Source organism: Sorex fumeus, unplaced genomic scaffold (genome assembly GCF_029834395.1).
Source record: "Sorex fumeus unplaced genomic scaffold, SorFum_2.1 ptg000033l, whole genome shotgun sequence".
NCBI lineage: Eukaryota > Metazoa > Chordata > Mammalia > Eulipotyphla > Soricidae > Sorex > Sorex fumeus.
The window spans coordinates 10,531,414-10,557,282 of NW_026606090.1; the positions used below are offsets into that span (position 1 = coordinate 10,531,414).

General features: G+C 52.8%; 2 protein-coding genes across 3 annotated transcripts; both read left to right on the forward strand.

The window, feature by feature from the left end:
* Positions 1 to 3,163: 3,163 nt before the first annotated feature.
* Positions 3,164 to 14,561, forward strand: LOC130026125 (caspase-6-like). 2 transcript variants are annotated; one of them, XM_056116857.1, is made up of 7 exons: positions 3,164 to 3,218; positions 8,152 to 8,236; positions 8,659 to 8,805; positions 9,730 to 9,806; positions 10,785 to 10,960; positions 12,096 to 12,252; positions 14,148 to 14,561. In XM_056116857.1, exons 2-7 carry the CDS (start codon positions 8,163 to 8,165, stop codon positions 14,384 to 14,386), a joined length of 870 nt encoding a protein of 289 aa, XP_055972832.1. In that variant the 5' UTR covers positions 3,164 to 3,218; positions 8,152 to 8,162; the 3' UTR covers positions 14,387 to 14,561. The 2 variants fall into 2 exon arrangements, with proteins under 2 accessions (XP_055972832.1, XP_055972831.1); XM_056116856.1 differs by lacking the exon at positions 3,164 to 3,218 and adding an exon at positions 4,110 to 4,177.
* A 5,008-nt stretch (positions 14,562 to 19,569) lies between these two features.
* LOC130026126 (caspase-6-like) lies at positions 19,570 to 25,588 on the forward strand. Its single transcript, XM_056116858.1, has 6 exons — positions 19,570 to 19,607; positions 20,031 to 20,177; positions 21,091 to 21,167; positions 22,151 to 22,326; positions 23,472 to 23,628; positions 25,353 to 25,588. The coding sequence occupies exons 1-6, from the start codon at positions 19,579 to 19,581 to the stop codon at positions 25,586 to 25,588; spliced, it is 822 nt and encodes a 273-aa protein (XP_055972833.1). The 5' UTR covers positions 19,570 to 19,578.
* Positions 25,589 to 25,869: the final 281 nt, after the last annotated feature.

Genomic DNA, 25,869 nt, shown 5'->3' on the forward strand with positions numbered 1-25,869 from the left:
TGCTGGTACTTAGGGCTTACTCCTGCCTCTGCACTTAGGGGTCACTCCTGGCTAGATTCAGGGGACCTTACAGGTGCCAGAGATCAAACCTGGGTCAACTGCTTGCAAGGCAAATGCCCTACCTGCCTGTACTATTGCTTCAGTCCTCTGTGTTATTTTAATTACATGAATTTGCTGTGGGTTTCAGTTTTCTTTCACTGAGGCACCCATTTTACTGGATACTTAGGTGTTTTATATAATAATTTTTTTTCCCCTGTTGAAAAGAATCGGTGATGTGTTGGATGCTAGAGTTGAATTTCACCAGGACCTTTTCAGAGCTCCACCAGACCCACCAGGCTGCACACTCCCACATTCCCAGGTGGGGTTGGAATTGCAGGTGGATGCTGATGGGGGCTGCGGGCAGGGGCAGCTGGGGCAGGGGCAGCTCTGCTCCCCGTAAACTCACATCCCCCTGTGTATTTTCAGAAGCTCCGGCGGCGCTCTATCTCTCCCGCTGCCCACGTTTGGTAGTCTCGAGTCGTTTCTCCCTAGGGAGGTCGATGGTGATGGGCAGGCAAAGGAATGAACGAGGGCCAGGCTGGTCGGTATCAATTGTAGTTTATTCCAGTCTTCACTCTCACCTCTGATTCTGCCTTCTGGAGCACAAGTGCCAGAGTCCAAGCCCGTGCCTGCGCCAGCGCCTCAGCTTGAGCCTCTGCCCGAGCCTCACCCTGAGCCTCAGCCTGAACCTCAGTCTCTGCTCTCTCGAGCCCAAGCCCCCTTCAAGCTTACAGTCTTAGTTTATATAGTAGTCACATAGGGTGGTGACACAAAGGTGGGTTGAATATTAACAAATCAGCAAAGAGAGGTAAGACCACTCTTCGAGGAGATTAACTCAAGGATAAAATCTCATCTAAAGAGATGTATTCCAGACTACTAGGAGATCTGCTCAAGGGTGGGATCCCAACAAGGGTGTATTCTTTCCTCAGCTAGTAATCTACTTAAATAGTTGTAGTAAGTCTACTTCTAATATTTCTAGCAATGTCATTCTGTATGAGCACAGTAAGAGATAAACTTACAGTTTGGTTCTTCCTGAGGACATCTCACTATATATTCTGCTCTCTCTCTCTCTCTCTCTATATATATATATATATACATATAAAAGTAAAGTAAAAGTAAAGGCCCTCCCGTTGATCGTCGATTTGCTCGAGCGGGCCCAGTAACGTCTCCATTGGAGACTTTGTTGTTACTGTGTCTGGCATATCGAATACTCTCGGTAGCTTGCCGGGCTCTCCGAGAGGGGCGGAGGAATCGAACTCGGGTCGGCCATGTTGGCCGCTTGTAAGGCGAACGCCCTACCCGCTGTGCTATCGCTCCAGCATATATACATAACATATATATGTTATGTTACATATATATGTTATGTTATATATATGTTATGTATATATGTATACATATATATGTTATATATATGTATATATGTATATACATACACACACATATATATCACTTAATCACTTAATCACTTAACTTCCCGTTAGTCGTCAATTTGCTCGAGCGGGCGCCAGTAACGTCTCCATTTGTCCCTGTCGCATGCTAGTGTAGCCCAATGGCATCTGTTCGCTCCGGGAACATGAAGGGCCTCAAACCGATCGTTCATGATCTTGACGAAGAAGTCTGACGAAGAAGTCTGGAACGCCTTCATGAACGTCGAAGAAATAGCTAAGAGGACGAAGAACCTCTGGCTCTGGGCACATCTCTTTGATTCCACTGTTCTTCCTGCATTAACATATGCCTCGGAGACCTGGGCCCTACGCAAACAGGATGAGAACGCTATTCAGGTCTCCCAAAGAAGAATAGAAAGATCTATGCTTGGAATATCACGTTTCACTCAAATGAGAGAAAGAATCCGGAGTTCTGACATCCGTCGACGATCAAGGATCAGGGAAGCTGTCTCATTTGCCAAGGTGTCGAAAATCAGATGGGCTGGTCACGTAATGAGATTTAAAGACGACCGCTGGACTACAGCTGTTACCGACTGAATTCCACGGGATGTCAAAAGACCTTGTGGCCGCCCACCTACCAGATGGTCAGACACATATATATATAGCACAGCGGGTAGGGTGTTTGCCTTGCATGCAGCCAACATGGCCGACCCGAGTTCGATTCCTCCACCCCTCTCGGAGAGCCCGGCAAGCTACCGAGAGTATTCGATATGCCAGACACAGTAACAACAAAGTCTCCAATGGAGACGTTACTGGGCCCGCTCGAGCAAATCGATGATCAACGGGAGGGCCTCTGATATATATTACAGTCCTCAGGCCAGGTTAGTCTTCCTAGCCCCAGCAGGGTCCCAGTCTCGTCATTACTTACTTTTGGATCATGACAGCATTTGTCCATGATCGTGCCCTCAACTTATAGTTGAGTATCGTGGCACTATGGCCTGGCCTATTTCGATGCCAGGGTAGCTCACAGCTTGCCCTGGGTCCCTTCAGTCCCTTGTTGGGACCCTGCTTTTGGTGTGCTAGGAACTAAGGGCAACTGAGTCAAGAAAGCAGATGCCCAGGAGTAAATATTATTCTGAGTCAATCAACTCCCAAGTTACAAAGCATAATATTAACTGTCTTCCTGTGTCCATACAGAAAGGACATTGCTTTAAGGTAAACTATGCAAAAGACATAACTTACAAGTTCAGTGTCCTTAGAAGGATCTGATCTTACAAGCTAACAGAATCTGATTTGGGAGAAAAGGTGATTAACTGGCTGGGGAGGAGAGCACAGAGAAGAGTTTACAGATAAACAGAGGAATGGGAGTGACTCGGGAGCACTGTGATGGGTGTAACCCCATAAACCTGAGCTCCCTGTGGCAATGTTATTCTACACCCCCTTTTTACAGGAGCTGGAGCCTCTGCCTGGTGAGTCCACATTGGAGCCCAGCCTTTCCCCAGGCTCTGGCCCTTGTGTGTGCCCATGGTAAATGCACTGATCTGTGCCAACAGGATGCATCTGTAATTCCAGATAAGTGACCCACATACCTTAAGGTGAACACTCTTTAAAATACGTGACTACTGCTGTGGCAGTCCCACAGCATTCTGAGAAAAGGCGCTTGCAGGGAAACTAAATTCCTTTCATTTGTTCCTTGCAGCTGTGTGGATGGTCCCCCGAGGAGGGGGGTATGGCTCACCTATAGAAAGCGAGTCCAGAACTCACTGGAAACTGGGCATGGGGCCAGGGAAGGGAGTAAGTAACAAAGGAGAACAAGGGCGCAGAGCAGATGGCCAGTAGGCCCCCCAATGGGCGCTGCCCCCAGGGGGAAACCAAAAGCCACACTTGCTTTGAGCCAACCGGACACCTCAGGTCCCCAGAGGGCCCCCTCACCCAAGTATCCCGTCCCCCGAGGCGGTCCCAGCCTTCTTCCGCAGCCTTCCATGGGCGCAGTGAAGTCGCTAGGGTTGGCTGATGTCAGGCGAGATGGCAGGAATCCACTCCTCTGACGCAGGAAATAATGGCACTATTCAGATGGCACCTTCCTCCTCGGAATAATCAAGAAATAAACTATTTCTCCAACGACCGGTCCCCACAGCCGCCTCCCACTTATGCGGGTCTGCAGGGGCGCCGGAGCTGAAGGCCTCCCTCGAGCTCTTTCTCCAAGTCCCTGCTGTGCTTGCTTCCTGCAAGAGGCAGCCTTCAGGGGTCAGTTACCCTGACGACTACGACGAGGCCCAGGGGAACTGAATGCATGAGGTCACCTCGCAACAGCGCGCACCGGCCCGGCACTCCGGGAACCCACTTCTGACCCGCACCCCCTCACCCTGCTCGGGCAACACAGAGCTGGGTGAGGACGCGCGCCCGCAGGCTCCTTCAGAGCTGCACCCCAAGGCACCGCGTTCGGGGCGCCCTGAGTGCACAAGCGCACAGGTCCCCCGGGGGCCTCTTGCCCACCTCCCGGGGCACCCCTCCGGCTTCCCAAACAAGCAACCTTGCAGGGCTGAGGGTGCTAGCTCGGCCTGCAGAGGGGGCTGCTTGGCACCTCTGTTGGCCCCTGGGGCAGCCGGACAGCAGGGGCAGGGCGGAGCGTCGGGTGGGGGGCGCGGCCAGCGGGGCGGAGGCGGCGGAGGAAGGGGCGGGGGCTGCGGCGGGGCTGCAGGAAGCTGCCGCGGGGCGTCGGGGCGGCGTCGGGGCGACTGTGAGCTCGGCGGGTAAGCGCGGGGACCCTCGCGGGGTGGCGGCCGGGGAGTGGCCGCGGCGCTGGGCGTGTCTGGCCACTCGTGCAGCTGTCCGTGCGCTCCCGGGAGCAAGTGGGCGCGGGGGGCGGCTCGGGTGTGAGGGGCCCCAGGAGCCGGTGGGCGCGGGGAGCGGCCTCGGGTGTCTGGGGGCCCCCGGGAACAGGTGGGCGCGGGGGGGCATTTTGGGTGTGGGGAGCATCGGGAGCAAGTGGGGCGCGGGGGGGCGGCTCGGGTATGGGGGGGGGGCGTTGCACGCGCCACCACGGGGCGGGGGGTCGCAGCGCCCGAGTCCCAGCCGGGCTGGGCGCGCCCTAGAGACCCGCCGCCATTCGGGGGCTTCGGTGGAAACCAGATCTCGAGCAGCGCCCGGTGGACCCCACCGGAGGAGTGAGGTCCTCCTTGGGACCCTCCCCCGGGAAGCGTCACAGCGCTGAGCCTGGCCTCGGAGAGGGTGGACAGCGCGGGGGGGGGGGGGGCGCCCGGGGGACACTGCCCTGCCCTGCCCCTCTCCACCGCGTCCCTCTCCCCGTGTGCTGGGGCGCCCGTGGACCTGCGCGCGTGGGAAGATTCTGGCGCGAGTGGACCGTGGACACGGGGCATGGGGATGGGGGAAGTTTCCTAGTTGGAGGCGGCCAGGACCTCCGGGGTGGGCTCAGGGGCTGCAGATGAGCAGGGCACAGACTTTGGACCCCATGCTGCACACCTGGCATGTGGGGGTTCGACCTTGGCCGGGCGCGCCGGCTCCCTCCCTGCCCTCCCGGGCTGAGCGTGATAAGGGGGGGTGGGGGTGCTGCTTCGGGTAAGAAGTGGCAGGTGCTCCCTCCCCTCGTGGCAGGTGTGGGCGCCCCGTAGGCGCCCCAGACACCCCAGAGGCTCCCTCCTCTCGGACCCATCTCGCAGGTGCAGCGTTTTAACGGAAGGTGGTGGCACCCATGGAGGGCAGCCAGCCAGCCCGGGCCACCTGTTCTGGAGGTGTGTCACAGTGCTTCTCCTTAGGATGCTCCCGGGTTAGGGCCAGCATCAGCGTCCCTTGGGTGGGAGACGCAATCTGGGGCTTCCTGGCTGCACAGCTCTCAGTCCCAGCCCTGGGATGAGGCAGGACCCCTGCGCTATTCAGATCTCCCTGAATAACAGGGACCAGCTTAACGGTCACCTCCTGACAGTCTGGGGAGCCAGTTCCTTAGGCTCCTCTGACTTGCAGAGCAAGAAATGACCTGGGTCGGGTTAGCCTGGTGAGGTAACGTGCCAAGCTGAGGTCTGACCAAACTGGTTCTGCTGTCAGGGCAGTGGCGAGCGAAGTCCTTCGATAATGAGTGCCCACGACCAGATGCTGCTGGAGACGGTCCAGGTCAAGGCAGCCCCTGTGGGTTGTCCCTGCTTCCCCGGTGCGCTGCCTGGGTTGAGGGTCTCTGAACAAGAGTGGCTGCTCTGCAGATCATGGTGAGGGGGCGGGGGACAGAGCCCACCCTGGGCATGCTGGGTGAAGAGCAGTCATCGGGCATCTCCTTGGTTGTCTGTGTCTCCTGACCCTGGCCACAAGCCATGTGCAGTAGGAGTGGGTACTGGGAGGCCCCTGAGCTCCCAGCGTGGCTCACTCCAACCCGACAGTCACCGCTGCCTGCCCTGGGCGCTGGGAGAACCAAGCAGTGACTAGACGGGGTGGGTGGGACTGGCACCAGTTGTGCCCTCTAGTGGCAGCGGGTCTGCAGCCACCCAAGGCCAGGCTGGAGCTGGTCTGGTGGAACTTGGGCTTTCAGAGGCCCCCTCCTGCCCCATCCTCAGCATCTAGAGTAATGATGCTGGGAGAACTCCCTGGGGAGGCTAACTCGTTAGCGTCATTTTATTTTGGTGCGGGGGTGGTCTCACCCAGTAGTGCTCAAGTTCTGCGCTTGGAGGGTGCCTTAGGCAGAGTTCCGGGGGGTTGTGGGGAGTGACGGGACACTGATTCTCCTGTATGCAAAGCATGCACTCAGTGCATTGAGCTTTCTGGCTCCAGAATGTCATTTTGTTTGGTTGGTTTATTGTTTTGTTTGGGGCCAACTCTAGTGATGAGCAGGGTGACTCCTGGCCCTGCACTCAGGAATCATTCCTGCCAGTGCTCAGGCGACCATATGGGACGCTGGGGCTCGAAACCAGGTCAGCCACATGTAAATCAAGTGCCCTACCTGCTGTGCTGGCTCTCTGGCCCCTGGAATATCATTTTAATCAAATTACCCGGATTGGGTGGGGGCCTGAGTGATAGTACAGTGAGGAGGGCGTTTGCCTTGCACGTGGCTGACCCGGGTTCAATCCCCGGCATCCCATATGGTCCCCTGCACAACGCCAGGAGTAATTCCTGAGCACAGAGCCAGGAGTTATCCCTGAGTGTGGCCGGGTGTGACCCAAAAGAAAAAAAATTATCCAGAGTTACTTGAAGGTGACCCTGAGCTGAAATTCTGATCGCCAACGTGGAAGGCGATATTTGAGATAACCAGAACACACAACTCTCTGTGCCGGAGATCAGAGTTGTTCCTTCCTGGAGACAGGAAAACAGGGCAGGGCATCAGCTCAGGGCTGGGTCACATGGCAGATAGCAGGTGGTAGCCCAGGTAAGCTGCTGCTGGACTTGCCCCCAAACAGCAAAGCTCTGACCCAGGAATGTCTCTTAAATCTGCTATGCATGTTTCATTGAGCACATCTGGAGGGTCTCAGGACTCTGCTGAGTTTGGTGAATGGCATGTTGGCCCTGCCGCCCCCCAGCCACTCCCAGCATTGGGCACGGGCATGGCCATGATGGCGTGTGGTGCGGGAGTAGCCACGGTATGTGGAGAATATCCCCCAGGCAGTGCAGTATGGAGAGGAAGCTGTCCTGGGAGCATGTGGGCACAGAGCACAGGGCCAGAGGAAGGGACATTGCAAGAGCAATGGGTGAGGAAGGAGGGTGTGGGGTGCGGGCCAGAGTCTCCGAAAAGGCAGCCCAGGGCCACCATGGAGAAGGGACGCCCGTGACGATGGGGGAAGAGAGGGACTGTGGGGAAGGGTCCGAAGTGACAGTGTCGTGTGCTGTGTGCGGAGGGAAGCGTCCCGGCTCGGCTGAGTGGGGTGTGCAGGGCAGGGAATGTTCCAGAACCTCGGGGCAGCCATAGGTTGCTAGGTTTGGATGAGCGACTGTGTGAACCCAAAGAACTCCAGGTGGCATATGTGGAAAGGGATGTCCAAGGCAGTGTGTTGACTGTGTGACCAGGGACCCACCACTGCAGGACACTCACTGTGGGTGCTGGGCCGGGCAGCCCAGCTGCGAGTGTCCTGATGACTGAGTGTGGACGCTGTGTCCTGGGGCCCATTGTGAGTGGGCAGAACGGTCACCCCAAGGACAGATGTGGGGGCCAGTCTGAGGATGTGTCTGAGGAGAAGGTGTACAGGCAGGGAATTCACTGGCAGCAGGGGACCAGGCCAGGGGGAGGGACAGGATGTGAGGTGCAGGGTAGGGCAGTGAGAGTCCCGTGTGGGAGCAGGAACGGTCCTGGCCCTTGGGGACCTTTACCCAGAGGTACTTCTCACTCTCCCGCCAGTGTGTGAAGCTGATGAATGTCGTTCACTGGAAAAGGCAGCTCTGCGAGGGCTTTCATAGACATATCTAGCACTGGACACCCCAAATCTAGGCCCTGGAAGGGCTCCCGCATCCTTGAGGTGTTTTCTGCCTTGGGAGCTTGTCACGGCTCCCCTGAGTGTGTCTGAGCGGACGCCTTCAGCCTTCCTCCTGTTGTTGCTTATGCTTCTGGCCATGGCAGGGGCAGGAGGGGGCGTGCGGAGGGGCTGGGATCTCTCCCATTCTGCTCTGGTCCCCTGCCTAGGCGGCCCCTTCCCCTACCCATGCCCCCAGCCAGTCCTCAGGGTGCTCCCCAAAAGAAGGGTCTTAGCGGGTGGGAGTTGGAACCCTGAAGAACCCTTTTTTTTTCTTTTTACAGCTGTAAGCCAAATGACCACCATGTTTGACTCTGGACTAGTAGGTGAGGAACAGAACATGACAGAAACAGATGCCTTCCACGGGAGGTGAGACACGTTCTTTTCCAATTGTCTGCCCTGGGCGGCTGGCCTGTGAGAGTTGGGGCCAGCGCGGGGCTGCACGGCTGGCCCTGCAGTCACCACGCTGCCTCTACTTGGAAAGGACTTGAATTCAGATCCGAGTGACAGGTGGCATTTTGTAGATGTGGGAGAGACAGGCGTGCGGGGGCAGGAGGGATGGGGGGTGGACTCAGGAATCCAGCACCGGCTCTGCTGGCCTGACCTATATCTAGACAGAGGGTCCTGAACTTTCTTGGTCCGTGCCACACTTCGGGGGCCTGGGGAGCCCCTCACCCCTGCCTGGAACTCTGCCCACCTTGAGAGAATGTGTTGGGATGCCTGGGTTAGGCTGTCCCCGCTCCGGGAAGCTCCTTAAGGACCAAGTGACCGTTTTCTTTAAACATCCACAGCGAAGTGATGGATCCAGAAGAAAAGTACAAAATGAACCACAAGAGGCGAGGTGTCGCTTTGATCTTCAACCACGAGCGGTTCTACTGGTACCTTGGCATGCCTGACCGCCGGGGCACCTGCGCAGACCGGGAGAATCTCCGTCGCAGGTACCGTGTCTGGGTGCCTGTGGGGCGCAGCCTCTTGTAGGGCATACGAGAGGCTTGGAACTCAGACACCAGCTGGTGCGATGCCCTTCACCTGGGCTGGCTCCAGCATCCTACAGGTTCCCCCTCTGAGCACACATCCAGGGTCCTGGCACTGATCCCTGCGCCCCACTGGTCAAGACTCACTGGTGGGGCCCCCAGGCCCCTGGGGGAGCAGGCAGGTGTCTTACCCACATCTGCAGAACTATTATGTTTGTTATTAAGCACTGAATGTTTGGGGTTTTTTTTTTTTGGGGGGGACACCTAGTGGGCCACCTGGTTCTGCACACAGGAATCACCCCTGGTGGTGTGAAGGGGACCCTGTGGGATGTCTGGGACTGAACTCGGATCACCATGTGCAAGGCGGGGACCTGAACCATTTGGCTGTCCGATGGCCCGCAGCAGTGCATGGGTTTTGCACCAGCTGGATTTCCCCCACCATCTGGCTGGGCGTGCCTCTAAGAAAACAGAAACAAAGCAGGCGAGCACACCAGAGTGGATTCTAACCTGTGCCAGCACGTCTGCAGTCTAACGCGTTGTTAGGAATGTGTCTGCACCGCGAAGGCAGCACTTAAGCCAGGAGAAACCCCCAGAGAATTGGGGGTGAGCAGGGAAAATCCTCAACATCCTATTGGGTGTCTGTTTCTCCTGAGGGAAAAGTCAGTATCTTTGGTCTGGCATTGGGGGCTGCCCAGCTGTGCCCAGGACTTCCTGCTGGGCTCGGGGGCCCAATGGGCAGCCAGGGAGGTGAGCGCCTGCCCGCTGTGCTATGGGTCCAACCTGGAGGGTCAGTTTGTGTGTCCTGTAAGTGGGCATCCATCCCTTGGGTCAGCCAGGGTGAGGGGCGACTCGGGGTAGACCCTAAACTCCCTTCCTGTTGCTCCCCAGGCTTCTGGAACTAGGTTTTGAGGTGAAATGCTATGACGACCTCAGCGCGGAAGAAGTACTGCGCAAAATGTATGATGGTAGGTGGACGCCCGCCAGTGTGGGGGTATGAGCCCGGCCTGGCTGCTCTGGAAAGATGAGCCCGGACTGTGTGTGTCTGTTACCAGCTTACCCGGGCCCGGGCAGTGGGCTTCTCCATGTCAGGGACACTTGCAAAGCCTCTAGCCCTCAGCACCGACTAAGGTCCAGCACACGCCCGGCTGGCGGCTGCTCCAGAATGGGAATGCTGAGGCGGTTTCTTGAACATAGGTCAGGGGGACTCGAACTGACCACATCCCAGTGCCTCCCTGGCTGTGGGCACTGTGGAGTCACACTCTCATTCCTGTGTGGAGTCGCTGATTGAACAGAGCAAACTCAGAAGTGCAGCAGGTCACGGGCTGGCCACAGGCTGGTCACGTGCTGGCCAGCAGCCTACGGGCCTTGCCTGTGGGCTCTTGGGATTCTGACACCACGAAGCTCCCTTCAGATCTGTATCTCCTCCCTTGAATGCTTTTATCTGTTCGTGGAGATGGCTGAGCTGTAAGCTTTGGATTCTCCTCCGGAAACAGTACTCACTTGAGTTTACAAAAAAAAAACAAAAAGGGTCTCTCCAGAATGTTCTAAGCAGCAGATGACAAAAAAGCTTTGATTGCCAAAATCACTGGGCGCTTGAACAGGGCTCCCCATAAAAGTCCCTCTGCATGAAACCTTTGTGTACTGGTTTTTCCCACATGCAGACATGATTGAGATAGTTTAATTTTTGTTTCAGCGGAGATTGACCACATAAAAGTTACGTGAATGAATGTGATCTCTCATTGTATTGTCAGTAACATTTTTGGGACCTGGAGGTATGATCACCATAATCCCTTTAGTTTTTGTTATTAATTCTGGATTTTTTGTTTGTTTGTTTTGGCCACAGTGCTCAGGATTTACTCCTGGAGGTTCTGGGGGGAGCACGGGGGTTGCTGACTGGATTCTTAGGTAGAGCTAATTAGCACTTGTTTCTCTCTGAACATCAGAATCAACCGCCAGCCACCTGGACGCCGACTGTTTTCTCTGTGTTTTTCTGACCCACGGCGAAGGCAATCACATTTATGCCTACAACGCTAAGGTGGAAATTCCCACACTGACGGACTTTTTCAAAGGCGACAAGTGTCAGAGCCTGGTGGGCAAGCCCAAGATCTTCATCATTCAGGTAAGACTGCCAGCGATCATGAGAGCACTGACAGTTCCCAGAGCAACTTCTCTGTGTGCTGAGAAGCTTTGGATGCTGTCACTGCGAGTTGCAATTTGACCCTGGGTCATAATCCCACCTTATCCTAGAAAGAACCGGTAAAGTGTCTCTGTCTTTAATCCTATGGAAGTCAGGGTGCGAGACCAGCCGAGCCTGTTCACCTCACCAGCCACCTCCATTCCCATCTCCCTCTCGCTAACTGGAACATTCTAGGATTTTCCTTTACGGGACAACTGGACAGGCCACATGTTAGGCCCGGGAATGTGTTACCCTTTGTTTGAGCTGAGAGGACTGGAGCAGGCCCCTGAGTATCCCCCCTTGAGAGATAGAGAAGCAAAGTCATAAAGAAGCCAGAAGAAACGAGGCCTGGGTTTCGGTTCTAGAATTCCTGGAATTGAATGCAGATACCTGGAATTGAATCACGATTTCCCTGAAGTGAGATAGTCATGGCAAGTTCAATTAATGGTTACCAAACAGATGCAGGTAGGGAAGTCCCCTCTATATAACCTATCAGATGCAGGTGGGGAATAACCCTTAATAACCACTATATAACCCTTATGGAACTCTTATGCAACCCTTATGCAACTCCGACCGGTAACCAATCAGCTAAGTACAAGTAGTGGAAAGGTCCTAAGGCTGCAGCCAAAAGGGTGGTCCTCAGAAATCCCCTGTTATATAATTCTGTGTTATAAAAGCCCCTCACTTTTGAAATTCAGGGCGGCTAATTCCAAGAAGGTTGCTGCTGTGTGGGTGAGCCGGACGAGGGCCCTAGCTCAAGCTAGTCAATAAAGACCCTTTGCTTATTGCATTGCTACTTGTCTGCATGTGGTTCCTCTCTGGTGAGATATTAGGCTGGTTTAACATGCTAAATAATTAAAAAAAAAATTCCCAAACCCCGGTGCCTGTCTGTTGGCGGCATTTGCTGAAGCATGAGGGTGCCCACACCATTTTCCTTTTGGCCTGTCGGGGCCACATGGTGGTTCTTGGGATGGCCCCGGGCCAGAGGACCGTGCACTTCCCCAGCTGGCCCTGGGACCCTCTGAGCCACGCTGGCATTAATGGATCCCAGTCAGCCCTGCTTCTGCCTGTGTTGTAGGCCTGTCGCGGTGACAAGCACGATGTGCCTGTCAAGCCTGTGGATGAGGTGGATGCAACCCGCCTGCCTGACAGCAACGAGACCCAGGTGGATGCGGCGTCTGTGCACACACTGCCTGCTGGGGCCGACTTCCTCATGTGCTACTCGGTGGCCGAAGGTGCGTGGGGTCTGGGGGGCTCTGGCTTCGGGTGGGGGCTCTGAGTGACACCAGGAAGAGTGTCCCTCCTGATGAGTGGCCACAGCCCTGGGTGGCCGTAGGTGCCCATGTGTTTGTTGTAGTATGAATGCACTATTTATTGCGTAAATGACGTACTGTTTATTGATGTAGGTAAGGTTGGTAATATAGAATATCCTGTGTGGAGTACTGAATTAGTAATATACACTGTCAAACAAACATCGTCCTCCTGTTGCTCATCGATTTGCTTGAGTGGGCCCAGTAACGTCTCCATTTTTTGAGACTTGTTGTTATTGTATTTGGCATATTAGTAATACAATATTTTAAAAAAAACAACTTCCCCTACACCTTATATAAACATTGTGCTTAACAGTGTTGTTCATGGTGATTTGTTACGGGCAGTGTTTCAACCCCAGTCCTACCACCCTTGTTTCCAGTTTTCCCAACCACCTCTGAGCCTGCCTCCATGGCAGACCCTCAGTCATTCATTTGATATTGCTTGACTGACTTAATACTTGAGTACATGGGTCCAGGGATGGCCTTGGGTTTCCAGTTCTTGTCATCACCCTCCTAGTTCTCAGCCTGTCGATCTTTCACCATCTGCATTACCTCACTTTTGCTTTCATTGCTGATTTGTGCTTTTTTCACTAAATGTTTTCCGAGTCATATTCTCAGAGATTCAGTTTTTACTGTTACCGTAGTCTCTGCATGTGTCAGCTCCTTCTTTCATCTGCTCTTCTCTAGTTCCCTTTAGGGCTTCATTCTCTTTTTTTTTCTTCCTCTTTTTGGGTCACACCTAGAGATGCTCAGGGGTTATTCCTGGCTCTTCACTCAGGAATTACTTCTGGCGGTGCTCGAGGGACCATATGGGATGCTATGGATCAAACCCAGGTCATCCACGTGCAAGACAAATGCCCTACCCGCTGTGCTATCACTCCGGCCCCTAGGGTTTAATTGTTGAGATAGTCCATTTATATCTAATGCAATGAACTGATAGGTAATACTGAGTTTCAGTGTTGCTTTATGATTGCCATGAGGTCCATAAACCAATTTTGAACTCATTTGAAAAGCAAAGTATTACTCACCACATTTTCCTCCTCTGACCTTGGCTGCTGTAGTTTTACTATCGACCTTCATGACCAGCTCTACAAATAGCAAACATATAGTTAAAGTTAATCATTACCAGTGATACTCTCTGTTTTCCCACTTGAACTTAAGATTATGGCTTCCTGTAAAGTGAATTCCTCTGGCCGGCCTAGAAAACGCTCTCCAGGAAGGTTATCAGAATTGAAATGTGAGGATTCCTGATTGGAAGCGTCCTAATACCCCGCATGCCAGCATGGAGGGTTGGGATCTGTCTATGGGATGTACTGCTGTTGGGGTCCTCCAGGTTCTGAGGTTCCTACTCCTTTCTCTTCCTTTAGGACCCCTTGGGTGTGAATGCTTCTGTGCCTGGGCATCAGTGGATTAAGCGAGACCTCGCCCCTTTTTTTGGTCCCTACAACCTGATCAATTCTTGGGTCGTGTCTCTGTAAGAGATAGCACGCTGTAGCCAGCAGTGTGGGGGGCTGTTAGTTTTCAAGTCTCCAGGGTCTGTTTCAGATGGGGGCACTGCTAAGATGGTGCCCGTCCCAGATTCCTTAAAGCAGCTGACAACTGGGCCCTGCCTGACTTTCTGCAGTTTCCTGCCCCTCCCCCCCCACCCGAGGCAGGTACCACCCTCCAGGCTCTCAGCTCCAGATGCAGCCAGCACCACCGTCTTGAATGAATCCCCTTCTCCCCCCTGAGAACAGTCTGGGGAGGTGGCTCACTGTCTCTGGGGAACCCCACGAGCTTTTCCATCCCCTCGATGATGACCCTGTGCTTTGCCTCTTCAGGGTATTTCTCACACCGGGATACTCTGTACGGCTCTTGGTACATCCAGGATCTGTGTGAGTTGCTGGCAAGATATGGCACGTCCCTGGAGTTCACGGAGCTGCTCACACTGGTCAACAGGAGGGTGTCCCGGCGCCGAGTGGACATCAGCAGAGATCCGAGCGCCATCGGCAAGAAGCAGATTCCCTGCTTTGCCTCCATGCTCACCAAGAAGCTGTGCTTCCTCCCCAAGCCCCAGTGAGGCTGCGGCTTCATTTTTACCGTTTGTCTGCAGAATGAGTTCTCATTCATCTCTTACTTACCATGAGGGTTAAATGTATGGTACAGAAGCTTAAATCACTGTGAAAGGGGTTTTTTGGCTAAGATTGACGAACATTTGTAATGCTTGATTTTTTAATAGTAAATCACAAGGTTACTCTCCCAACTTTATAAAATTTTTTATAAAATCTTATGACTTTTGGAAACGGTTTGGAGTTTGTATTTTCTCTTATCCCTTCATGCATTGTCAGTTTAGAACTGTAGCTGGAGGCAGCAGTCACGGTTGGCCAAGGAGCTTTCTCCTGCACCCTAGCAAGGAGGACCCAGTTTCGGTTGGGTAAGAAAAATCAGCTATTATTTAGAAGTTCAGAGGAGTAAAAAACACAAGTACTTTCATCCTACAATGTGGTCGGTTGAGATTTGGCTAACAGTGTTTTGTTAAAATGCACCAATGCTTGTTTCCGGGCAGAATAACACCCAGGTCCTCGTTCTCAGCCTTAAGGAGCGGCCATAGCTCTGCTCCACTTTGACATGCTCAGGCTACAGTGAGTCGCGCTCAGGAGGACACCAGTAGAAGCAGCAGAATCCACTGACCGATTTGCTGTTCCTCTCTCGCTGAAAGCCACAACCCACACACATCAAGTGAAACCAAGAAAACCTGTGCATTTAAAAATAGTTATTAACAAACAGAGACTGACGGAAGAGTCAAGCGGACACCTTTAGGGGAGATCCCAAGCTGTTTCCTGCCGATGGCCGCTGCTTCCACAGGCACTGGAAGTGGCACAGGTAGCTGAGAGCATCCTCGGCCTTTGGAGGAAGGAGAGAAGCAGGTGACGTCAGGGGTCCAAAGAGCTCAGGATGTGCAGATGCTGACTGGTCACCGTGCAAGTCTGGAAGAGTCTTTCCTGGGACTGGATCCTCCCCATCCCCCCTGGGGGCCTCACTGCCCAGTGTGTCAGTTGGAAGAACTTTCCCTCTGCGTCATGCTGGGGACCAGGGGTTAACATGAGATGCCAGGCATCAAACCAGGGCCAGCTGTGAGCAAGGCAAATGCCCTGCATGCTGTTATATTGCTCTGGTCCCAAGATTTAAAAAAAAAAAAGAAAACAAAAAGCCTCTTTTCCAGCATTTTTTGTTTGTGAGTTGAAGGCCGGGGTATTCCAGGGGCAGGTAACTGAAGGTGTAATGACCCCTGGCTCTTCCAGGCTCTTTGCATGGAAGGCTTGGGTTTTTTTTTTTTAATTTTCTTTTTTTTTTCATAATTTTATTTATTTATTTATTTTTTCTTATATTTATTTATTGAATCACTGTGGGAAAAGTTACTAAGTTTTCAGGTTTAAGTTTCAGTCATACAATGATCAAATACCTTTCCCTTCACCAGTACTCATATTTCACCACTAAGAACCCCAATATACCCACCTCCTACCCCTTCCACTACCTGTGATACAGATGATTTCTACTTAACTCTTCTCTACATTGATTACATTCATTATTTTGACAAAAGATGCACCATTATTGTTTAGAATTTCGCCCCCAACAATCAGAATTGCTGAAAAGGCATTGTGAAATACTTTGCTTTCTATAGCTGGTTATGAGAATCATATAATGTCATACAGCATCGATTTTGGATTTCTGCAAAGAGCCAGATAATTACGAGATTGGATTCTGTGCATCTGGTGTTATGGCTGTGCTGGAGAGCCGCTCGTGGGGGGCAACTTGTGACCTCAGTAGGGCATGAAGAACGAGCCGATACTGCCCCCCTTCCCGTGAGGCTGCAGTTGCCCCGTTACCACCAGCTCATATCTGGCTTTCCTATAAGCTCTGAGGCAGCAGCCACCTTGTTGCTGGGGGGTGGGGGGGAGGCAGAAGGGAGCAACACCCTTTCCCTCCTGGGGTGGCATGGTGCTGTAGTTTAACACATGGTCCATTCACTTTTCTGCTGCAAGCTGCCGCACTCTGGACTAAGTCCTTTTGCCTCTGGAGCCATGGCCATGCCAGAGAGCCGCTCATGTGGGGCAACTTGTGACCTCAGTAGGGCGTGAAGGACAAGCCAGTACCATCCCCCTTTCCATGAGACTGCAGTTGCCCCGTCACCGCCGGCTTATACCTGGCTTTCCAATAAGCTCTGAGGCGACAGCCACCTTGCTGCCGGGGGGGAGGGGAGGGGAGGCGGAAAGGAACAACACCCTTTTCCTCCTGGGGTGGCATGGTGCCATAGTTTAACACATGGTCCATTCATTTTTCTGCCGCAAGCTGCCGGGCTCTGGATTAAGTCCTTTTGTCTCTGGACCCATGGCCATGCTGGAGAGCCACTGATGGGGAGCAACTTGTGACCTCGATAGGGTGTGTAGGACAAGCCGGTACCGGCCCCCTTCCCATGAGACTGCAGTTGCCCTGTCACCACCGGCTCATACCTGGCTTTCCAATAAGCTCTGAGGCGGCGGCCACCTTATATGCGGTCCAGATGCATTTCTGCCAAAAGCTGCTGGGTTCCGAGATTCGTTTCTGAGTCTCTGGGATCATGGCCATTAATTAGCTTGATCAGGTGTCAGAGAGGCCGTTTGTAGGCGGTGACTCGGGGTCTCGCTGGGATGGGGAGGAAAGGGCCGGTTTCACTCCCATCTGGTGAGGTCCCGCGTGTCTCGTCACTGCAGGCCCAAACCTTACTGTCCAGTGGCCTCTGGAGGATGGTGGTCACCGGGCCGCCAAGGGGAACAAAACCAATTCCCACATGGAGTGGCCCAGCGCCAGTAACCTACTGCAGGAACAGGATGCATTTCTGCCAAAAGCCTTTGGGTTCCGAGATTCGTTTCTGAGTCTCTGGGATCATGGCCATTAAGCAGTTTGATCAGGAACCAGAGAGACCATGCCTCTAATTATATAACTGAGCCGGAGGTGGTTTGTGGGTGTGTCTCCCACATACCTAACTTTTAGCCGTTTATTTTCTTGGTAAACTTTGCTGCAAGTTTTTGGGGTCTGGCCAAAGGCACATCAGCAATTTTGGGGTATCTGAAAGTCTCACAGTGGCATTAGGCTGCTGATCCACTCGCCTCACAGGTATAGATTGACCTGCTGGTGGCACTATACCCCCAAGGCTTGTTTTTTGAACCAAAACTTCTGGGTCAGAAATCGCTAAGGAAAATGTCCAATCTGGTTCTGTGTTGCATAAGTCATCACCCAGACAAGGGATGTTTGACCTGGCAAAGCCTGTGCAGGCTGAGGTTTTCCACAGCTTCTAGGATTGGTGGCCCTATACTCAGAAATCATTCATGCGGGTGCTCAGGCAACCATATGGGATGCCGGGACTCGAACCTGATTCAGCTGCATGTAAAGCAAGTGCCCTACCCGTTCTGTTGGCTCTCTGCCCCCTGGGATATCATTTTAATCAAATTATCCGGAGTTACTTGCAAGTGGCTCTCAGCTGAAATTCTGATCACCAACACGGAAGGCGATATCTGAGATAACCTGAGTACACAACTCTCTGTGTTGGAGATCAGAGTACTTCCTGGAGAGAGGAGAACCTGGGGCAGGGTATCAGCTCAGGGCCAGGGCACGTACATGGCAAGTGGGAGCCCGGGTAACTCTAAGCACTGCTGGAAATAGCAAAGAGTCTGGCAAACTCCCCGTGGTGTACCCAATATGCCAAATACCAGTAACATTGATGGGTCTCATTCTCCTAACTCTGAAAGAGCCTTGAATATGACACTTTTTTAAAAATCTCAGGGCTAGGACGAAGGAGACGTTACTGGGGCCTGCTCGAGGCAATCAACGAAAAATAGCAAAGCTCTGACAGGAGTGTCTCTTAAATCTGGAATGCACGTTTCATTGAGCACATTTGAAGGGTCTGAGGACTTGGCTGAGTTGATGAACGCCATGTTGCCCTACTGCCCCGTCACTCCCAGCACTGCGTTCAAAGGTGTGCCTGTGACAGGGTGTGGTGTGGGAGTGGCCACGGTGTGTGGATAATATCCCCCAGGCAGTGCAGTGTGGAGAGGAAGCTGTCCCGGGAGCGTGCGGGCACAGAGCGTGGGGCCAGAGGAAGGGACATCGCATGAGCAATGGGTGAGGAAGGATGGGTGGGGGGTGCAGGCCAGAGTCTCTGAGAAGGCAGCGCAGGGCCGCCGTGGAGAAGGGATGCACGGTGAGGGAAGAGAGGGGCCGTGGGGAAGGGTCTGAGGTTACAGTTCCGTGTGCTGTGTGCAGAGGGAAGCATTCTGGCTGGGCTGGGAGAGGTATGCGGGGCAGGGAATGTTCCAGAACCTCTGGGCAGCCATAGGTTGCTGGGTTTGGATGGGTGGCTGTGTGGACTTGAAGAACTCCAGATGGCATGTGTGGAGAGGGATGTCCAGGTCACGGTGTGGGCTGTGTGGCCAGGGACCCACCACTGCAGGTCACTCACTGTGGGTGCTGGGCCGGGCAGCCCAGTTGTGAGTATCCTGATGGTTGAGTGTAGACGCTGCGTCCTGGGGCCCATTGTGAGTGGGCAGAACGGTCACCCCAGGGACAGGTATGGGGGCCAGTCTGAAGATGTGTCTGAGGAGAAGGTGTGCGGGCAAGGAATTCATGGGGCATGCTGGCAGCAGGAGACTGGCTGGGGGGAGGGACAGGATGTGCAGGGTACATGTGTGGGGGCAGGAATGGTCCTGGCAGTTGGGGCCCTTTACCCAGAGGCGCTTCTCACTCTCCTGACAGGGTTGATTCATTTCTCTCACTGCCCAGCTGTGAAGCTGATGAATGTCAGTTCACTGGAAAAGGCAACTTGGCGGGGGCTTTCACAGACATATCACTCGACACCCAAAATCTAGGCCCTGGAAGGGCTCCCTCTGCCTTGAGGCATTTCCTGCCTTGGGGCTCATCACAGCTCCCCCAAGGTTGTCTGAGTGGACGCCTTCGGCTTTTGTCCTGTTGTCACTTATGGTTCTGGCCGAGGAAGGGGCAGGAGGGGGCATGCGGAGGAACTGGGATCTCTTCCATCCTGCTCTGGTCATCCTGCTAAGGCAGCCCCTCCCCATCCCTTTCCCCTCAGCCAGTCCCAGGAGTGCTCCACTACCCTCAAAAGAAGGGTCTTAGCGGGTGGGAGTTGGAACCCTGAGGAACCCTTTTTTTTTTCTTTTTACAGCTGTAAGCCAAATGACCACCATGATTGACTCTTTACTAGTAGGTGAGGAACAGAACATGACGGAAACAGATGCCTTCCACGGGAGGTGAGACATGTTCTTTTCCAATTGTCTGCCCTGGGCGGCCGGGCTGTGAGAGTTGGGGCCAGCGCGGGGCTGCACGGCTGGCCCTGCAGTCTCCATGCTGCCTCTACTTGGAAAGGACTTGAGTTCAGATCCGAGTGACAGGTGGCATTTTGTAGATGTGGGAGAGACAGGCATGCAGGGGGCAGGGGGTGGGGGGTGGGGGTCAGGATTCCAGCACTGGCTCTGCCGGCCTGACCTGTGGCTGGATCAGAGGCTCCCGAACTTTCTTGGTTCATGCCGCACTTCGGGGGCCTGGGGAGCCCCCCAATCCCCGCCTGGAACTCTGCCCCCCTGAGTGAATGCATTGGGATTCCCGGGTGAGGCTGTCCCCGCTCCGGGAAGCTCCTTAAGGACCAAGTGACCGTTTTCTTTAAGCGTCCACAGTGAAATGATGCATCCGGAAGAAAAGTACAAAATGAACCACAAGAGGCGAGGTCTTGCTTTGATCTTCAACCACGAAACGTTCTGCCCGCTCCTGCATCTGTCTAAACGCGAGGGCACCCGCAAAGACTGGGAGAATCTCTGTCGCAGGTACCATGTCCGGGTGCCTGGTGGGTGTGGCTCCCGTAGGGCAGCCAGGAGGCTGGGAGCTCGGAAACCAGCTGGGGCGATGCCCCTCACCTGGGCTGGCTCCAGCAGTCTACAAGTCCCCCAGCATCCCTGAGCACTCACCCAGGGACCTGGTACTGACCCCTGCGACCTACTGGTCAAGACTCAGTGGCAGGGCCCCCAGACCCCCTGAGGTAGCAGGGAAGTGTCTTACCCACAAGCCTGCAGGACGATCATGTTTGGTATTAAACACTGAATGTTTGGGTTTTTTTGGGGGGGAGGGGGCAAACCTGGTGTGCCTCTTGGTTCTCACACAGGAACCACCCCTGGCAGTGTGCAGGGGACCCTGTAGGGTGTCTGGGACTGAACTCGGGTTGCAGTGTGCTAGCCACTTGGCTGTCATACTGGCCCCAAGCAGCGCATGAATTTTGTACCAGATGTACTTCCCCTCTACCACCTGGCTGGGTGTGCCCCTAAGAAAACAGAAACAAAGGAGGTGTGTGTTGGATTGGATTCTGGCCTGTGCCAGCATGTCCAAAGTCTAACTCATTGTGAGAAGTGTGTCTGTACCTGAGGGTAGCACTTAAGCCAGGAGAAACCCCAGAGGATTGGGGGTGAGCAGGAAAAACCCTCAGCATCCTATTGCATGTCTGTTTCTCCCAAGGGAAAAGTCAGTTTGTTTTGTCTGGCTTTGGGGGCTTCCCAGCTGTGCCTAGGACTTCCTGCTGGGGCTCGGGAGGCCCTCTGGGTGGTCAGGGAGGTGAGTGCCCGCCTGCTGCACTACGGCTACTGGAGTCAGTTTGTGTGTCCTGTAAGTGGGCGTCCATCCCTTGCATCAGCCGGGCTGTGGGGCGACACGGGGTAGACCCTAACCTCCCTTCCTGTTGTTCCCCAGGCTTCTAGAACTAGGTTTTGAGGTGAAATGCTATAACAACCTCAGAGCAGAAGAAGTACTGCTCACAATGTACGAAGGTAGGTGGATGCCCTTTTTCAGTCTGGGGGCGTGAGTCCAGCCTGGCCACTCTGGAAAGATGGGCCTTGGATGGTGTGTGTCTGTCGCCAGCTTATCTGGGCCTCAGCAGTGGGCTTCTCCTCAATGTCAGGGGTCCTTGCAAAGCCTCCAGCCCCCAACCCCGACTAAGGTCCAGCACACGCCCAGCTGGTGACTTCTCCAGACGGGAATGCTGAGGTGGCTTCATGACCACAGGTCAGGAGGACTCAAACTGACCACATCTCAGTGCTTCCCTGGCGGAGGGCACTGTGGAGCCACACTCTCATTCCTGTGTCACAGTGGAGTCGCTGATTGAACAAAGCAGACTCAGAAGTGCAGCAGGCCACGGGCTGGCTACGGGCTGGCCAGCAGCTTGCGGGCCATGACCTTCGGCCTTGGGATTCTGATATCATGAAGTTCCCTTCAGATCTGTGTCTCCTCTCTTGAATGCCTTTATCTGTCCATGGAGATGGCTGTGCTCCCTGCCGTGGATTCTCATTAACCCGAGTTTACAAAATAAAAACAAAAGGGTCTTTCCAGAATGTCCTAAGCAGCAGATGACAAAAAAGCTTTGATTACCAAAATCACTGGGCGCTTGAACAAGGCTCCCCATAAAAGTCCCTCTGCATGAAACCTTTGTGTACTGGTTTTCTCCACGTGCAGACATGGCTGCCATAGTTTAATTTTTTTTTAATTCAGTGGAGATTAACCATACAGAATCACATGAATGAATGTGATCTCTCATTATTGTATTGTAACATTTTTGGGACCTGATGTATGACCACCATAGTCCCTTTAGTTTTTGTCATTATTCTGGGTTGTTAGTTTGATTTGGCTGCAGTTCTCAGAGCTTACTCCTGGCTGTGCTCAGGATTCACTCCTGGAAGTTCTGGGGGGAGCCTTGGGGGTGCAGACTGGATTTTTAGGTAGAGGTAACAAGCACTTGCTCCTCTCTGAATGTCAGCGTCAACCATCAGCCATGTCGACGCCGACTGCTTTCTCTGTGTTTTCCTGAGCCACGGCGAAGGCAATCACATTTACGCCTACGACGCTAAGGTGGAAATTCCCATGCTGACGGACTTCTTCAAAGGCGACAAGTGTCAGAGCCTGGTGGGCAAGCCCAAGATCTTCATCATTCAGGTGAGACCCTCAGTGATTGTGAGGACACTGACAGTTCCCAGAGCAACTTCTCCAGGTGCTAGAGGCTTTGGATGCTGTCACCGAGAGTTGCCATTTGAACCCTGGGTCATAATCCCACCTTATCCTAGAAAGAACTGGTAAAGAGTCTCTGTCTTTAATCCCATGGAAGTCAGGGTGTGAGACTAGCCAAGCCTGGGGACCTTGCCGACCACCTCCATTCCTGTCTCCCTCTCGCTAGACAGAACATTCTAGAGTGTTCTTCTTCGGGACAACCAGGCAGGCCACATGTTGGGCCCAGGAATGTGTTACCCTTCGTTTGAGCTGAGAGGGCTGGAGCAGGCTCCTGAGCATCCCCCCTGGAGAGACAGAGAAGCAAAGGCAGCATCATGACAGGCTCATAAAGAAGCCAGAAGAAGCTAGGCCTGGGTTGTGGTTCCAGAATTCCTGGAATTGAACAGATACCTGACATTGAATCATGATTTCCCTGAAGTGAGATAGCCATGGCGAGGTCTACTAAGGGTTAGCAATCAGATAGAGATTGGGAAGTCCCCTCTATAAAACCTATCAGATGCAGGTGGGGAATAACCCTTAATAACCACTATATGACCCTTATGGAACTCTCATGTAATCCTTATACAACTCTGACTTGTAACCAATCAGCTAATTGCAGGTAGTGGAAAGGCCCTCAGACTGCGGCCAAAAGGGTTGTCTGCAGAAAATCCCTGTTATATAATGCTATGGTATAAAAGCCCCTCACATTTGAGACTCGGGGTCACTCCTTCTAAGAAGGCTGCCACTGTGTGGGTGAGCCAGATGAGGGCCCTAGCTCAAGCTAGCCAATAAAGACCCTTTGCTTATTGCATCACCACTTGTCTTCATGTGGTTCCTCTGGTGAGATCTTGGCCCAGTTTAACACCCTAAATAATTCAAAAGAAAATCCAAAGCCCCGGTGCCTGTCCATTGGCGGCATTTCCTGAAGTGCAAGAGTGCTCACACCGTTTTTCTCTTGGCCAATCAAGGACACATGGCAGTTCTTGGGCTGTCCCTGAGTCAGAACTGTGTGTTTCCCCAGCTAGCCCTGGGGCCCTCTGAGCCATGCTGGCATCAGTGGGTCCCCGTCAACCCCACTCCTGCCTGTGTCTTAGGCCTGTCGCGGTGACAAGTACGATGTGCCGGTCCAGCCCAAGGATGAGGTCGATGCAACCCGCCTGCCCGACAGCAATGAGACCCAGGTGGACGCAGCGTCTGTGCACACGCTGCCCGCCGGGGCCGACTTCCTCATGTGCTACTCTGTGGCTGAAGGTGTGTTGGGTCCGGGGGGCTCTGGCTTCAGGTGTGGGCCCAAGTGGCACCAGGATGAAGGCCCCTCATGGTGAGTGGCCATGGCCATGGGTGGTCATCGGTGCCTGTGTTTTTGATGTAGCACTGATGCACTATTTATTGTGTAAGTGATGTACCATTTATTGATGTAGCTAAGGTTGGTAATATAGAATATCCTGTGTGTATTACTGAATTAGTGATACAATATTAAAAACAAAAATTTCCCCAACAACTTATATAAACTCTGTGCTTTACAGAGTTCATAAAGTTCACAATGATTTGTTACGGGCATTCAGTGTTCCAACTCCAATCCCACCACCCTTGTTTCCAGTTTTCCCAACCACCCCTTGAGCCTGACCCCATGGCAGACCCTCAGTCATTCATTTTATATTGCTTGGCTGACTTAATACTCGAGTATGTGAGCCCTGGGATGGCCTTGAGTTTCTGGTTTATTTCCTCACTCTCCTACTTGTCAGCCTGTAGATCTTTCTTTTATTTTTTCTTTTTTTACTTAATGTAGGAGTACTGTTATTTATTCAGCCACTGATTAGGCTGATTGAATTGGGCATAAACTCCACAGCCTGTAGATCTTTCGCCATCTGGGTTACCTCACTTTTGCTTTCATTGCTTATTGGTGCGTTTTTCCCTGATTAGCCTAAATATTTTCCAAGTCTATATCCTCAGAGATTTAGCTCTTACTGTCACTGTTGTTTCTGCGTGTTTCTGCATGTTCTTTCATCTCTTCTTCTCTAGTTCCTTTTAGGGTGTTAATTCTTGAGTTGAGTTAGTCCATTTATATCTAAGGCAATCAACTGATAGGTAAAATTGAGTTCCAGTTTTGCTTTATGATTGCCATGAGGTTCATAAAACAATTTTTAACTCATTTGAAAAACAGTTTTATTCCCCACATTTTCCTCTTCGGCTTTGGCTATTGTAGTTTTACTATCAACCTTCACTACCAGCTCCACAAATAGCAATCGTATAGCGGAAGTTAATCATTGTCAGCCAAACTTTGTTTTCACACTTGAGCTTAAGATTATTATTTCCTGTAAAGCTGAATTCCTCTGGCCTACTTAGAAAATGCTCTCCAGGAAGGTTATCAGAATTGAAATTTGACGATTCCTGATTGGAAGTATCTTAATTCCCAGCAGGCCAGCGTGGAGGTTTTGGATCCACCTATGTGATATGCTGCTGTCAGGGTCCTCCGGGTTCTGAAGTTCCCTACCCCTTTTTCTCCCTTTGGGACCCCTTGTGTGCGAATGGTTCTGTGCCTGGGCTTCAGTGCATTAAGCCAGACCTTGTCCCGTGTTTTTGTTGTCTCCACAGCCTGATTGGTTCTTGGGTGGTGTCTCTGTAAGAGTTAGCACGCTGTGGCCAGCAGTGTGTGTGGGGGGCTATTGGTTTTCAAGTCTCCAGGGTCTGTTTCAGACAGGGGCACTGCTAAGATGGTGCTTGTCCTAGATTCCTTAACAGCAGCTGATGGCTGGTCCCTGCCTGACGTGCCTGAGCTTAGAGACTCTGCAGTTTCCTAGGCCCCCACCTGAGGCAGGGATCCTCCTCCTGGTTCTCTGGTCCAGATGCAGCCAGCACCGCCATCTTGAATGAATCCCCTAACCCCTCCCCCAACAGTCTGGGGACATGTCTGACCATCTCCAAGGAACTCCGTGAGCATTCCCCGTTGATGACCCTGTGCTTTGCCTCTTCAGGTTATTTCTCACATCGGAATCCCGCGTATGGCTCGTGGTACATCCAGGATTTGTGTGAGGTGCTGGCAAGGTATGGCACGAACTGGGAGTTCACGGAGCTGCTCACACTGGTCAACAGGATGGTGTCACGCCGAAAGAATAACAGTGATGACCCAAGAGCCAAAGGCAAGAAGCAGATTCCCTGCTTTGCCTCCATGCTCACCAAGAAGCTGTACTTCCTCCCCAAGTCCCAGTGAGGCCGTGGCTTCATTTTTACCTGTCTGTCTGTAGAATTATTCCTCATTCATCTCTTACATACCATGAGAGCCAAACATATGGTACAGCAGCTTAAATCATGGTGAAAGGGGTTTTTGGCAAAGATTGAAGAACATTTGTAATACTTGATTTTTTACAGTAAAGCACAAGGTCACTCTCCCCATTTTATAATTTTTTTTTTATAAAAGCTTATAACTTTTGGAGACAGTTTGAAGTTTGTATTTTCTCTTATCCCTTCATGAGTTCCAGTTTAGAATGGTAG